We start from the raw sequence: 13728 nt of genomic DNA on the forward strand, positions 1-13728 counted from the left end.
GCTTCTATGTCTATTCTGGGCCCGAATGGATGATGTCACCTCCAGCAGCGGTAGAAAACAGGGCCATGAATCATCCATGAATCAGCCCAGCCCTCTGAGATAATAAACTGATGTCAGTACTACGCATGTCCGCTGCAGAGCTGGTAGAGGACTGGCTTTGCCTAGGGTGCTAGGACCCAGCCAGAGGAGGAGGAGGAGGTGCTTCCAATCATCTCCTGGTACCAAGATGGGCAGTAAGCGGAGGGAGAAACTTTACATTTGGAGGGAGTGCCCAAAGGTACTCCCATCACTTTTAAATCTTGACGGTTATTTCTGTATGCTGCTAGGCTTGGCGCTCACACCTGAGGCTAACAGAAGCCCATCCATGCCAGGGTGTAATTATCCATCACTGCTGTGCCCACCAGCTTTGCCATCCCGACACTCACAAGGTCACTCCAGGATTGGATCTGGCAAGCACCTTTTCCTGAAAGGGCTTCTGGGACAATATAAGCAAATTAAGGCTTCTTCATGACAACTCTTGATGTATACAGTTATTTTTGCTGCCCCACCCCCTCCTCCCATGGCGGAAGAGGGGTTATGCTGGGGTGCTAAGGTAGAATCAAACACACCAGCTCCCCTGGTTCTTGACAGCACCACCCCCTTCTGGGCTTTAATCTCCTCAATAGCCAAGTAGACAAATGAGGGCACCTGAGAACCCCCAATCTTGGTTGCATTGTTAGAGTTGGGAGCACTGGCAACTTTTAATTATGCCAGTTTTCCCTTGGATTCCAAAAAAAAAAAAAAAAAAAAAGACTGAACCCTGGATACCACTAAACTAAAAGTTAAACCCAGACTCTTTTTTTTCCTATACACAAACAAACTAACAACTTTTAACATTCCAAAGTTAATTGGGGGGGGGGCGTGTCTCAGTTAACTGGGCTAGAGAACTCAGCTTTCAGTGAAACAAAATATCTTTTATTCTAATTCCTTCCTTTTTTTGGGGGGGGGGTTGTTTATTGAGACAGGATTTTTCTTTGTGTAGCCTTAGCTGTCCTGCTTTGTAGACCAGGCTGGCCTCGAACTCACAGAGATCCACCTGCCTCTGGCTTCCTGAGTGCTGGCAAAGGTCATGAACTAGAGTGCACAGAGGAAAAGAAGCACCCATGGCTACCAGGACAGAAGGCCACTGGCAAGCAAGGGAACAGCAGAAAAGCAAGCTCTGCTTTGCGCTCTGTGTTACTTCCATAGTGTTTCTCAAAGACTCGATCTATTTCTAAATATGATAGTGCTGATTAAGTGGATAATGCAAATATGAAGCGGATAGAACTTCAGTGTACGCTTTCAGAGAGCCTGCCTCCATCCCTCTCCTCTCCCGCTGTAGAAAACGCCACAGTCCATGCCATTGCCGACCGCAAGCCACAGCCTGGGTTCCCTGAGCAGCGGCCCTAACGGAATTCTTCTAATAATAAAATAGCCTTAGGTGGGCTGGAGACATGGTTCAATAAAGACCCAAATTTGCTTCTCAACTTCCACATTTGGTGGCTCACAATTGCTGGTAATCAATACCCTCTTCTGGCTTTTGCAGGTCCCTACGCTCATGCGCATATACCCACACACAGATGTACACACACACACACACACACTCTTCACCATTTAACAGTGGGATGAGTGTGAAACTAACATCTGCAAGTAGTCTCTTGAGTATCAAATGCTTGACATGGACGCCACTGAAGCCTCAAGTTCACGAGCTGACGTCAACAACCCTTTTAACAGATGAGAAAACAGAGGCTCTGCTTTAAAAAAAAAAAAAGTCAACAGCACATCTGCGGTCAAACAACTTGACACCTACCAAAGCGCTCACCTCTTTATCACAACAGCCTGGACCAATCTCCCACCCCCACCTCGAGTGTCATTAACTGGGTATTTCCCAGATTCTGCAGCTCTAAACAAGAAGGACACAGGGCTGGAGCTCTCCCTGAGGACAGCGCTAGGTCCTCATGCTAGCTAACTTTCTCAGAGGAAGAGATGGGTCTAAACCTCTCCTCTACTGAAAAAGCACTGGCACTCTAGCATGGAGGGCCTGCCCGTTCTGGCCTCTCCTCTGGTCCTGGATGAAATGAGGCAAATGGGCCTCTTTTTAGACCAGCACCGGGCCAACCACTCTAATAATAATAACCAATGTCTGGGAAGAGCCGAGGCTACTGTGCTAATCCCCTCCACCCAGCCCTGTGTATGGAACAGCCAAGACAGAGCAGCTCAGTGCAGAGGAGACGATCGAGTCTGCTTGGAGCAAAGTGTCCTGGAGTGGCTAAGGCGGAAGTCGTCATCGCTCATTCCAGTGAAGTTGTGTACACCGTGTACAGACCCAAGTCCAAACTACTAATGCAGGCAGCAGAGACAGCACTGAGGGTGCGGAGGGGAAGGACGTTCCCTTCTTTGTTGAAAATTCTTTTTCATGTTGATAGCTACACTGGGGTGGGGTTTATTTTTATTTTTATTTAAAGATTTATTTATTTATTTATTATGTATACAGTGCTTTGCCTGCATGTACACCTGTAGGCCAGAAGAAGGCATCATATCACATGATAGATGGTTGTGAGTCACCATGGGGTTGCTGGGAATTGAACTCAGGACCTCTGGAAAAGCAAACAGTGCTCTTAACCTCTGAGTCATCTCTCCAGCCCTGGGGTGGGGTTTAAAAGCAAATGTCTGACTAGGTAATGAACGTACATCATACATAAATTCAAAAGGTAAGAGAAGATATAATTTAAAAGTGCCCCTCTACCTCTGTATTTCTGGCCATTTAATCCCGTTTCTCAGAAGCCGAATGAGTTCTGATGTACATACGTGTGCATCTGTGAGAATACGTGTAGGCATACATGAAGCAAATGGGATGCGTTACTGAGGCCAAAAGATGTAAGCTTTGAGTTAACCCAGTATCAGCTTCCAATCTGATAGATAAGGAATCTGGAGTCACAGAGAGGCTAAGTAGCTCACCAAAGACCATACAGCCTTTATGTTTGCAGGGTTACCCTAGGGCCAGGTGCTTATCTTAACCATTATGGCATTGCAGGAAAAGTCTCTACTCCTGAAATACTTGCTGTGTGCAAAGGAAAAAAACACCCTAAACACTGGTGTCTTCTTAATTCAAAGACAGAGCTCTGTAAAGGAAGTTGATGCTCTTGAGGTGGGGAAAGTGCAGGTTACTGAGCACTTTCTCTACTTGCCATGAGCACTCTGCACGGGGAGCCAGGAACTCTGGGCAGGTTACTACCTACACAAGTAAGCCAAGACAGGGCTCAAAGCTTGCTTACCCCATCAGGAACCCTGTGGCTGGCCCTAAGCTTGGGCTGCTAACATAACAGAGTCTGTGTTCACGGTGGTACAGATGGGCCAGCACCCCTGGCATCGCTGGCCCTCGAACATCCAACAGCAGCTCAGGCCCAGGGCTGCACAGTCGTGACTGGAGGGACGGCACTCCCCTCGGAACCTCTGAGTTCACAGCTATAACTCCCCCTGGCTTTCTGTGACCCCTTGGCCCAGGCCTCCATGGCCTCCAGGGGTACCAAGTCAGGAGGCCCTTTTAATCAAGTCACCAACCCCAGGGCTCCATTCTCTCCGGGGCCTCTGCACTCTGCCCTCCCCTAGCTCTTCATAGCCTCGGCCTCTGTGGGAATAGAACCCAACAAAAGACTCACTCTGACTCTGTACAAAAAAAACCCCACTTCTGGGTCAATGAAGTGCTGACCCCACGCCTACTCCTTCTCTGCTTCCTCTTGGCCCCAGCCTGGGGAGGCAGGAAGGCCTATGATCTCATCTGCCTTTCAGTGCCAGGGCTTTTGTGGCCAGGGCAAAACTTGATGATTTTTGCCTTGGGCGAAAGAAAACACAGCTCCCCCAGGAAGCTGACTGCCCCTGACTCGGCAGAAACCCTGGAACGCCACAACCCCCTCACACTCCCTCACTGCCCTTGTTGCTAGGGAGTGGACAGTTCTGTGCTCCTGTCTGCAGAGCAAAGCAGGTGAACAGAAACCAAGCAACTGTGTTGATTAATATCTCAAGAGACAGCGCCGGAATGGGTGCTTCCAGAATTGAGTTACCTCAGGGAAGGAAAAAAGAAAGAAAGAAAGAAGGAAAGAAAGAAAAAATTCCACTGTGTTTTCCTGTCAGAAATAAAATTAAGGCCTCGGATCGATGTTGCCAGGGCTGGGGACATCTACCGGAATCTTTAATGGCTTCTACATGTTCAAATTCACATTTCCTTTCAACCCTGCCCTTTTAATTGGTTATTTGCGAGGTCATGTTTGCACCAATTTCTCTGGAAGGCTAATGGTGTTTATTTAATGAGAAAATAAAATGTGCAGGCAGCTCTGAGGCTGATATTAGACGAGGGATCTGGGCAGGGGCTTGTGGCGTTTTTCTCCTTCGCCCTCACTGCTGCAAGGCTGTGGGCCTAAGGGTTAACTATCTGCTCGGGGTTCAGATGCTAGCGGGTGCCTCACAGAGTGGGACACAGTGAGGGTGTAGAAGCATAGCGCTCCCTAAGACACTCCCAGAGTTGAGCCTTGCTCAGCTGGGAGCACGGAACCTGGCTTCTGAGACTCTAGCAGGGAGGAAAATGGGGTGGGGGGGTCACTTACTGCTCCTCTTGAACGTAGAGGCTCCCCCCCTTTCTAACTAAAATGTGCCCAAGTTCAAGCCTGCATACAACTCTTCAAACAAAGTAGTTTTAAGTACCCAAAGCCATCAACTAAGGCTCACACTAGCTGCATCTGCCCCCTCTCTCCCTCCCCCTCCCCCAAACCTCTTTTGTACGAGTTAGACCTCAAGGGACACTCAGAGGCACTGAAATCCTGTGCCATTCTAATGAGTCTGTCTTGGGTTGGAAATGTCTTCCTTGACCCCACACTGACGATGGATGAATGGCTCACAGTCTGGGAGGAGAACAGGATTTTCATGGTGCCCCGTCAGGGCCCTGTACTTGCTTAAAAATAGCCCACCGGTGAATTCGGAGGCTTCGTCACCCTACTGCCTAGAGTGAAAGGCCTGTGAGGGCCAGGCTCTTGGCTGCAGGTCTGACAGGCAGCCTGTATTCAAACTCAGGATTCGTGTCAATGTCAACAATGACCAGCCACTGCTTTGCAGGTTTTTAATAAACCTGTCGACGCATCTCAGACTTTGAACAGAACTTGAGAGGTGGGGAAATACAGGTCAACTGGATGACTCTGTGGGCAAAGGTGCTTGCGGCTCAAGCCTGGTGACCTGAGTCTGGCCCTGGATCCGACTCCACTAAGCTCTCACACTGTGGCATACACAGCCATATGTTTCTCTCTCTCTCTCTCTCTCTCTCTCTCTCTCTCTCTCTCTCTCTCTCTCTCTCTGTGTCTCTCTGTCTCTGTCTCTGTCTCTGTCTCTCTCTCTCTCTCTCTCTCTCTCTCTCACACACACACACACACACACACACACGGAGTAATAAATTAAAAAAAATTTTTTTTAAGAGGTAGAAAAATACTGCAGCCATAATTCTAGCAGGGCCAACAGGCAGGTCTTGCTCTAGGCCTCACAGGTGGGCACTAGCAAAACGCCCTGTCATGTTATAATAAACGCCACAGCCAGGTGAGATATTACTCAGTCTTATCATGTTTTCAGCCCCATCCAACAGCCCTTCTCCTGGATTGGCCTCTGCCAAACACCTTAAAGACCAGGTCATACTTAGAGCTTGTGAAGCTCCATGTTGCCTTCCCACCAGGTAAATAAAGTCACTCCTAGAATCTCATATTGTCATTTTGTTTGGCATCACATGCTAACGAAGCGATGCTCCTATTTTTACTATTTCACAGTGTGGGTTTATGTATGCAGCCCAGGCCAGCTTTGGACACGTAATACTCCTGTCTCAGCATCCTGAGTGCTGGGGTTCACTACTAAAGGCCAGAAAAATAAAGATTAATATAATTTATGTCTCTGTGAAGCTCTTTTTACATGCCTCTGGTTTTTTTGACAAATAGGCATCAATAAACAAATAATTACAGTACCATTCTTAATCATCTTTATATGGCGCATATAAAAGAGTCACTCTGGGCTTGAGGCCTATTTCAAAAGTGAGTATCTGGCAGGTACTCAAGACATTAAGGATTGCTGCTGCTGCTTCTTCTTCTTCTTCTTCTTCTTCTTCTTCTTCTTCTTCTTCTTCTTCTTCTTCTTCTTCTTCTTCTTTTCTCTCTCTCCTCAGAAAAGCATTATCTTCAATCATAGCTTCAGTTACATTTTACTGGCATCATTTTAATAAATAAACTGCTTACACAAATTATGGAGACCTTAAGCTCAGGCCAACTGCTTTTGGGGATGGAGACTGAGCAAGCTTTGAGAGAAGAGCCAAGGTCGGGGCCCATCGGCCTTGACCTGTTGGAAGCTGTTGCCTCTGGCTAGATCTGCCCACCCTGGACCTCTACAGTTGTGATAAGGTACGTTGCCCAGGGAAAGGACCTGATAGTGGCTGGTGCCAAGGAAGGGCCCTTTTGGGTGGGCCAATGACTGTTTGGAGCTGTTGTTTCTCTCCAAAGTGACTGCCGGCTGTTTGGGGAAAGCCATCCATCAGTCTAATCTCTCGTTTGCTCTCAGTATATTCTGTTCCTCTGCCTCTGGCAATGTTCCATAGCAAACAGGCCTGCTGGGTAATGGCAACCACAGGCATCACCGAGGCCAGAAACTCTTCCCTCTCTAGCCAATCTTTCCTGGCTTCAGAGAAACCCCATTCATTTCCCCACAAGTGACCCCAACTGCCCAGCTCTTCCCCTGGAGTGTCCCAGGAGTTCAGAGTCCAGGAGCCCAGGGTCTGAGGTCACAGGAAGGGTTGGCTAAGGTTTCCTTTGGATGACCCTCATGCTGGGGCTTCCGTTCCCTTGGGAAGAGGCGAGGGCAGACAGAACGGACTTCAGCGGCCCTCGTGCCTACCTCCCACACCCTCTAGAGGGATGAGGTGTGGAGGCAGCAGAAAGAGAGCGCTCCCTTTCACCAGCAAAAGAGTAAATTGGAAGGACAATTTGCTGCCTGGTTCCCTGCTTCTCCCTCAGGTGCTGGCTCCAGCCCCACCCTGGGATCAATACCTAATGCTAAGTTCAAGATCTTATCTGCCATTTGCAAGGATAAAGCAACAAACTTCGCCCCCAAGATGATTAAACTCTTTGATGATCTGCCCAGTATTTTCCAGGCTACCTCTAACAAGCTTTAGAGAGCAAATGAAATGACTCTGAGAAAATTGGAAAGGCACCGTCCTCTCCCTCCCCGGGGACACGTACAATCTCACAGAAGACCATGGGATAAAGTGACAGGCAGGAACAAGGACAGCTCGGGGCTTCTACCAGTAGCTCCCCGAAACTGCCTGTGACTTAGTTTCTCCATCTGAAAATGAGGCACAGCACGGACAACAAGAAGGGGTGGTGTAGAGAGATCAAAATATGAGGAGGCAGTCGAGGCCCTCACTGAGTCGCACGTTTGCAGAAGTGCCTGGTACCAGGCCTGCAGAGTGGCTGTGAGCCTGGGCTGCAGGTCACACAGGCTGAGCTGATGTCTCAGTTCTGCTCCTGCCTGAGTGCGTTCCTGGGCAGCCAGTTCACCTAGGGCTATTTGCCTGTGCTGGTGCCAATGCTTGCAGATTATTGGCTGCTTCTATTGAGATGGTGAACACAGCCTGTTTAGATAGTCAGGGTGGGTGCCAAGAGAGGACGCCCCACCCGTGTCCCCCTTCAGAAATAAGGACACTCTCTATACCCTGCCTCCCTGGTTGCTGGGAATACCCCCAAGGTGTGTCTTACAGTGTGCACCTCTCAAATTTCCTCAGCAGGAGGACCAGGTCACACCAGCTTCCTCGATGGAACATATCCATAGACAGCTTTTGTGGGTACACAGAGGACCTCCTCATCCTACCTGGGGCCACTATGGACCTCCTCATTTCTGGTGTCGTTAGAGATCAGATTCTCTCTCTAGCCAGGTTCAGCCAAGGACTCTTCCTAATAAGCCTCCTGTAGCTACCCCTAGCAGAGTTGCTTCCCAGAAATCCCACCTACAGTAACTACACACACACACACACACACACACACACACACACACACACACACACACACACAGAGAGAGAGAGAGAGAGAGAGAGAGAGAGAGAGAGAGAGAGAGAGAGAGAGAGCAGGAAAGTAGCTCTGTGCTCCAGGCCATGGATTTGATCCCAAACTCTGACATAAGTAAGAAAAGGACACAGTCACCATGACATAGCTCAGCCACCTCCTGAGACTCTGAGTTTGGCACTGACTGCTAGGAGCCTTGTTTAGATCAGAATCACTTACCCAGAAAAACCTGTTCCCATCTGGGCACACATGAAAAAAAAAAAAAAAAAGAGTCTGAAATCAGTAGCCTCGGGCTAGAAGCCTCGTGGGGACTTAGAGCCTCGGTTACCTCTCTTGAGCCTCAGTAACTCAACCACAAACTGGTAAGGGTAATAATCATGAGAGCTAACATTTATGCACACTTATTCTTGGTCCTACACTTGCCAAATGGCACTGTTAAAGTGACTACTTGTCCTGGGTGGGTTTGTTTTTTTTTGTTTTTTGTTTTTTTGTCAACTTGACACAAGTTACAATCATCTAAGAGGAATCTCAGTTAGAAAAATGCCTCCATGAGATCACCGGTAGGCAAGTCTGTGAGGGCATTTTCTTGATTAGCGACTGAAGCGGAAGGTGCCAGGCAAATGCCACCACTGGGCAGGCGGGAGAGGAAGGGGAAGCAGGCTCTCTGGATGAGACCTGATAGGCTATGATCATGTGCTGGGGATGAGGTCCCCTTCTGTCACAGGTCTAGCAGAGGGGAATAGGGTGAAAGCGGGTGGGGGAACGGGAAGATACAAGTGAAGGGATAACAATCGGGATGTAATCTGAATAAATTATTTTAAAAAAGAAAAGAAAGCAGTCTACACAAGCCATGAAAAAGCAGCCAGTGATCAGCCTCTGCTTCAGTTCCTGCCTCGACTTCCTTTGATGATTGACGGATTGGAAAGTGTAAGTTTAAATAAACCCTTTCTTCTCCAAGTTACTCTCAGACATGGTGTTTTATCACAGCACTAAAAACCCTAAGATGCTACTATTACTGCTTTTGCTTTACAAATGAACAAATAAGAGGAGGCATAAAAATGTGCCATAATTTCTCCCAAAGTCACAGCAGCTCTGTGACTCCCAGATGGCTATGGAGGTCAAATTATGAGAGACACAAGGAAATTGTGCTTTGGTGCCACATTTTAAAAATTTATGTATATGTTTGTGTGTTTGTGTGTGCACATGCATACAAATGCCCACAGAGTCTCGAAGCCTTCGATCTCTTCTACCTGGAGTTACAGATGGTTGTGAGGGACCTGAAAAGTGAGTGCTGGGAACCGAACTGTGGGCCTCGCACCCAGCAGCAGGCTCTCTTAACCACTCTTAACCAGCCCCTCTCCATTTACTTTTTGCAGACAGAATCACTCTATGTTGCCTAGGCTGACTCTTCTACCTCAGCAGTCTGGGTAGAGGAGACTACAAGGCACTGAAACCACACTGAGTGTGGTACTCAGGCATCTGCAACGCCGCAAAGACAATATCGACAATGACAGAAAAACAACCACAAATTGTACATCATGGGCACACCTTCCTGCCCACACCTACCTCTCCAGCTTTGTCACCAGGGTAATGAGGAAGGGGAGAGCACTTACATATTTTTGTTTTCCTTTCCTGCCTCCTCTCCTCATCCTCTACCCTGCCCTAGTCCATCTTGAGAACACTGCTGAAAGCTGGGTTACCAGGCATAATAGGGCAGGATGTGCGGGGTGCTCCGCAGCACCCCCTTTCATTCCTTCTTCTCTTTCACTCGCTACTTCCCCAGACAGGAGAGAGGTCTAGTCAGCCAGAGCTGGGAAGCGCCTCTAATCACAGGTGACAGCAGGAATGTAAACAACAGGAGAAACATCCAAAAGCAATAGATGTGGCAGGAAACAGCTCTCTGGGTTCAGTCGGGGGCGCCTTCCCTGGAGAACATCCCACACCCTTTCCTGCTACCCCTCTTCAGAAGCAGTGCTCACTAACACCCCCCTTAACGGGAACCCGTTGAATGCGAAGTCATAGCTTTACTTGACTTTCACCTGAAGGAGGAGGCCTAGCGTTCTCTTTGACAAATCTGCTCGACATTAGAGATCCACTCCCAAGCAAAGCTCAGACATTGCGCAAATCATTTCAAAGGTTGGTGGACCCCAGATTGAGCGAGACCCATTTGCTGTAACATGGTTAGGCCAGGAGGAACGAGTAAGCACAGATGTCCCCTAAGCACTGTGAGGCTCCCGGGACATTTCCAAATCTGCAATTGCAGCGATCTGGGGGAGAGAATCAAGCAAGCTTTTTCCACCTCCCGTAGCTCACTCTGGAGGCTGGCTGGCTGCTTTCTGAGCCACCTCCTTTGATGCCAATGGAGAGTCCGACTGAATAATTACTGTGAATAATTTCACTAGGCTCACTGAGTGCTGAGGCCAGCAAGGGGCTTAGAGAACCGGGATGAAAAAGGTGAGTTGCCTGCATATGACGGACGCGGCTGCTCAATTCAGCAGGAGCTCCCTAGCCGCGAAGGTTTTCACTGGCTGGTATCGGGATCTGCTGTGTTACGGTGGCCCTGTTATTAATGTAGTCATGTCTACTTGCTGGACTCTGCATCTTCCTTGTACCTTTTGCCAATGGGATGGGAGGTGAAAAGTGCTGAGGGCCAGGAGAGGACGAAGGGGCGGCTTCCTTACACCGGGGCGTCTTACCTCTGTGCCTGTTGGTGGTCTTGTCAAACATCAGCATCGCGTCTTCCACCTGAAAGCAAACACAAAATAAAAGCTGCTTCAGGGTTCTTCATGAAAGACACAGAACATCACAAACACAGGCTGTGTGGGGGTGAGGGAGGCGGTTTTTAGTACTAAAGTAATAGTTGCTCAAATAGAGCATATTTGCTTAAAAAAGCGGGGGGGGACCCCTTTACTTGGCATAACCTTAGTTAACACATGTGTAGTTTCCTTTAGTGTGTGTATGGTGTGTGTGTGTGTGTGTGTGTGTGTGTGTGTGTGTGTGTGTGTGTGTGTGTCCTCTGTGGGCACCTAAATAAAAATTCATCTCTGTGTATATGGGCAACATGTGTGTGGGTGGCTGTGGAAACCAAAAGAGGACGTTGGATCATTGGAAACTGGAGTTAGAGGTGGTTTTGAGTTCCCTGATGTGGGTGCTTGGAACCCCGAACCCCAATTTGGGTCCTCTGTGAAAGCAGGAAGTGCTCTTAATGGCTAAGCCATCTCTCCACCCAAACTGGGTCTTTCAAGCAGCATCAAATTAAGATCAGTAGGGTGGGGCTTGAACCTATACTATGAATGATGTTCTCAGATGACCTGAGGCCAAAGACACACACAGGGCTGAGGAGCCACAGGCCAAGGAGGCCTCAGAGGGAACCAACCCTGCCATAGCTCAGTCGTGGCCTTCTGGCTTCCAGGTAAACAGACTTAAGAAAACTCTATTTTGGTTGGTGAAACCCTGCAGCATGTCATGCTTTGGTCCCGCAGCCCTAGCACACCAGAGCGCTGATGCCAGGACTCCTTCAAGAAGAAAAGAACCCACTTCTCTCTCTCTCTCATCAGTAGATCTGACACACCTTTACCCCAGAGAAAACTTGTTTTGCCAGGGTGAGCCGGCTGTTCTTTCCATGCGTTTTGCACTTGACACTACTGACAGAAATACAACCTAGCCCTTGTGGCTGCATAAACTGTTAGCAGGAGGACTCAGTGGTTAGAGGCTGCAGAGATCTCAGCACTCACTTATACTCACAGGCTCCCCTGTGAGCCTTGGAGGAGGAGGGTGGCCAGCTAAGCCACCTCAGGAGGAGTTGCAGCCCAGTCATTTCTCACCCCTCCTGGAGCAACAGTGAAGTGAGGTTTAAAATGGTGCCTCTGGACAAACAGAACCTACTTTTCCAGATCCTATCACACAATAGTGGGGAGAGCAAAAGTCCAGGCAAGAATGGAAGAGGTAGGCAAGCCAATCTGGAAGAGATCTGCCTCACTTAAAGAGGCAGGGCCCCTTTGTTGCTAAGCAACCCAGGCTGAACAAACAGGCTCCTGGGGCCTTCCCCTTCTGGTGCCCCTACTCCTGCAGTCATTTGCGCTCTCTGTGTGTGTGTGTGTGTAGGGGGTAGCCTTACAGGGAGCCCCCCTTTTCTCCAAGGCACCATCTGGCAAGAAAGGTAAAGCTAGTTTGAGATTACTTGAACAGGGCCTCCTTCCCAGGGCTGCTCCTGCTCCCTCCCCATGCCTTGGCGGGCTTCAGGAGCCCCTCAGCACCTGCTGAGGCCATACGCCTTGCATACACCACCCAAGCAAACCGCCATAAGATCAACTGGTGTGTTTGTACACAGAGCAGTCACACTCAAGCATATGGCATCTCAGACTCAGACTTTGGGATGCCAGAAGAATTCAGATGCCTGGGGTGCGGGTGTAGGTTGGGGGTAAGGCCTGCTGAGGGTGCAGGTAAATGCGACATCTGTTTCTGTGCACCCATCTCCACGTTTTCTGAGATGTTTGCCAAATCCTGATTTTGAACTGAAAATGCCTAACAGTGAAGAAAACAGCCTCCCTTCTGTGTTGGCCATGTTTTGGTACTGAAATTCAGATCCCCGTAGGAAATAAATATTTTGAATTAAAAAAAAAATTTTTTTTCCCTAAAACTGTCTTTCAGCAGTGTGTAATTGGCTCCCCGCTTCTCCTGGCTAAGTTTGCCTGCTTGCTTCTGTAGCCTCCACATTCCCTTTACCCTGGGGAGCACGGGGGAGGATCCGTGTGTATGTTTTAGGGGGCAAGCTCTGTTGTAGAGAACAAGGCTCCTTGCCCTGCAGTCCAGCCGTATAACAGGACTTTTCAAGACCTCCTGAATAGATAGAGTGTCAGGGTGCAAGAAAAAAAATTCTATTACCACTTTACAAAACACAACATCTAAGAAGTAGCTGGAGAGAAAGAAAAAGTGGGGGTGGGAGGGGGATCGATATGGGTAAGTCCCAGTCCTGAGGGGTAGGGGGTGGGGTGGAACTTTTCAGTGGCTGCAAAAGACTTATTAATTCAGAGAAGCCATCAATGCGATGGAAATCTGGCAGAACAGCAAGAGCCGAAACCAGGAGAATTTGAATACACAAAGACTGAATAGAATGAAAACCGTGGCCTCACATACGGGCGCCTGTTTCTCACGGTTCTTGGAGAATCAAACAGAAGCAGCTTGTGCGAGTCTCCGCCAAGTAGAAATTAGGGGCACAGTTGAGGTGACTGGTGTCAGAGCCGCAGCCTGCTAACTGGTAGCCACCTCAGCCTGTCTGTCTCAACAGGAGACCTGTACATAGGCACACACCTGAAACTGGTATTGGCTGTGCAGTCATAGGCCTCCAGGACTACAGGGCTGGGGGAACTATAAGCTTCTGTTTTGATGACCTCAGGAGGAAAACACCACTAACTCTGTAAAATACTCTCTGAGGGACATGGCCCTGGACCTTATAATCAACACTTTGTGTGGGCAATGTCCTTGCACGTTACCACACAGATTTCCTTGTACAAGACAGAGGTGGCAACTGCAGGCCTAATTAGTCTTTTGAATCCCCCAATGGGGAGTGGGGAGAAGAGAGGGTGTCTCGGCCTTAGGTGGCTTTGTTCCATGCATGAGCCTTGGCACAAGTCTG

At 48.8% G+C, this 13728-nt stretch overlaps 1 protein-coding gene across 8 annotated transcripts in view; it reads right to left on the reverse strand.

Annotated features, from left to right (window-relative positions):
- The window catches only part of Msi2 (musashi RNA binding protein 2), a 363622-nt gene that overhangs the window by 120637 nt on the left and 229257 nt on the right, over positions 1-13728 (reverse strand). For all 8 annotated transcript variants that reach the window (XM_051158260.1, XM_051158259.1, XM_051158258.1 and 5 more), the window contains one exon: positions 10790-10838. In XM_051158260.1, the coding sequence (XP_051014217.1) occupies positions 10790-10838 (49 nt within the window). The remainder of the gene's footprint in view (positions 1-10789; positions 10839-13728) is intronic.

The sequence above is a fragment of the Acomys russatus genome, chromosome 16, assembly GCF_903995435.1.
Source record: "Acomys russatus chromosome 16, mAcoRus1.1, whole genome shotgun sequence".
NCBI classification, from domain to species: Eukaryota; Metazoa; Chordata; class Mammalia; order Rodentia; family Muridae; genus Acomys; species Acomys russatus.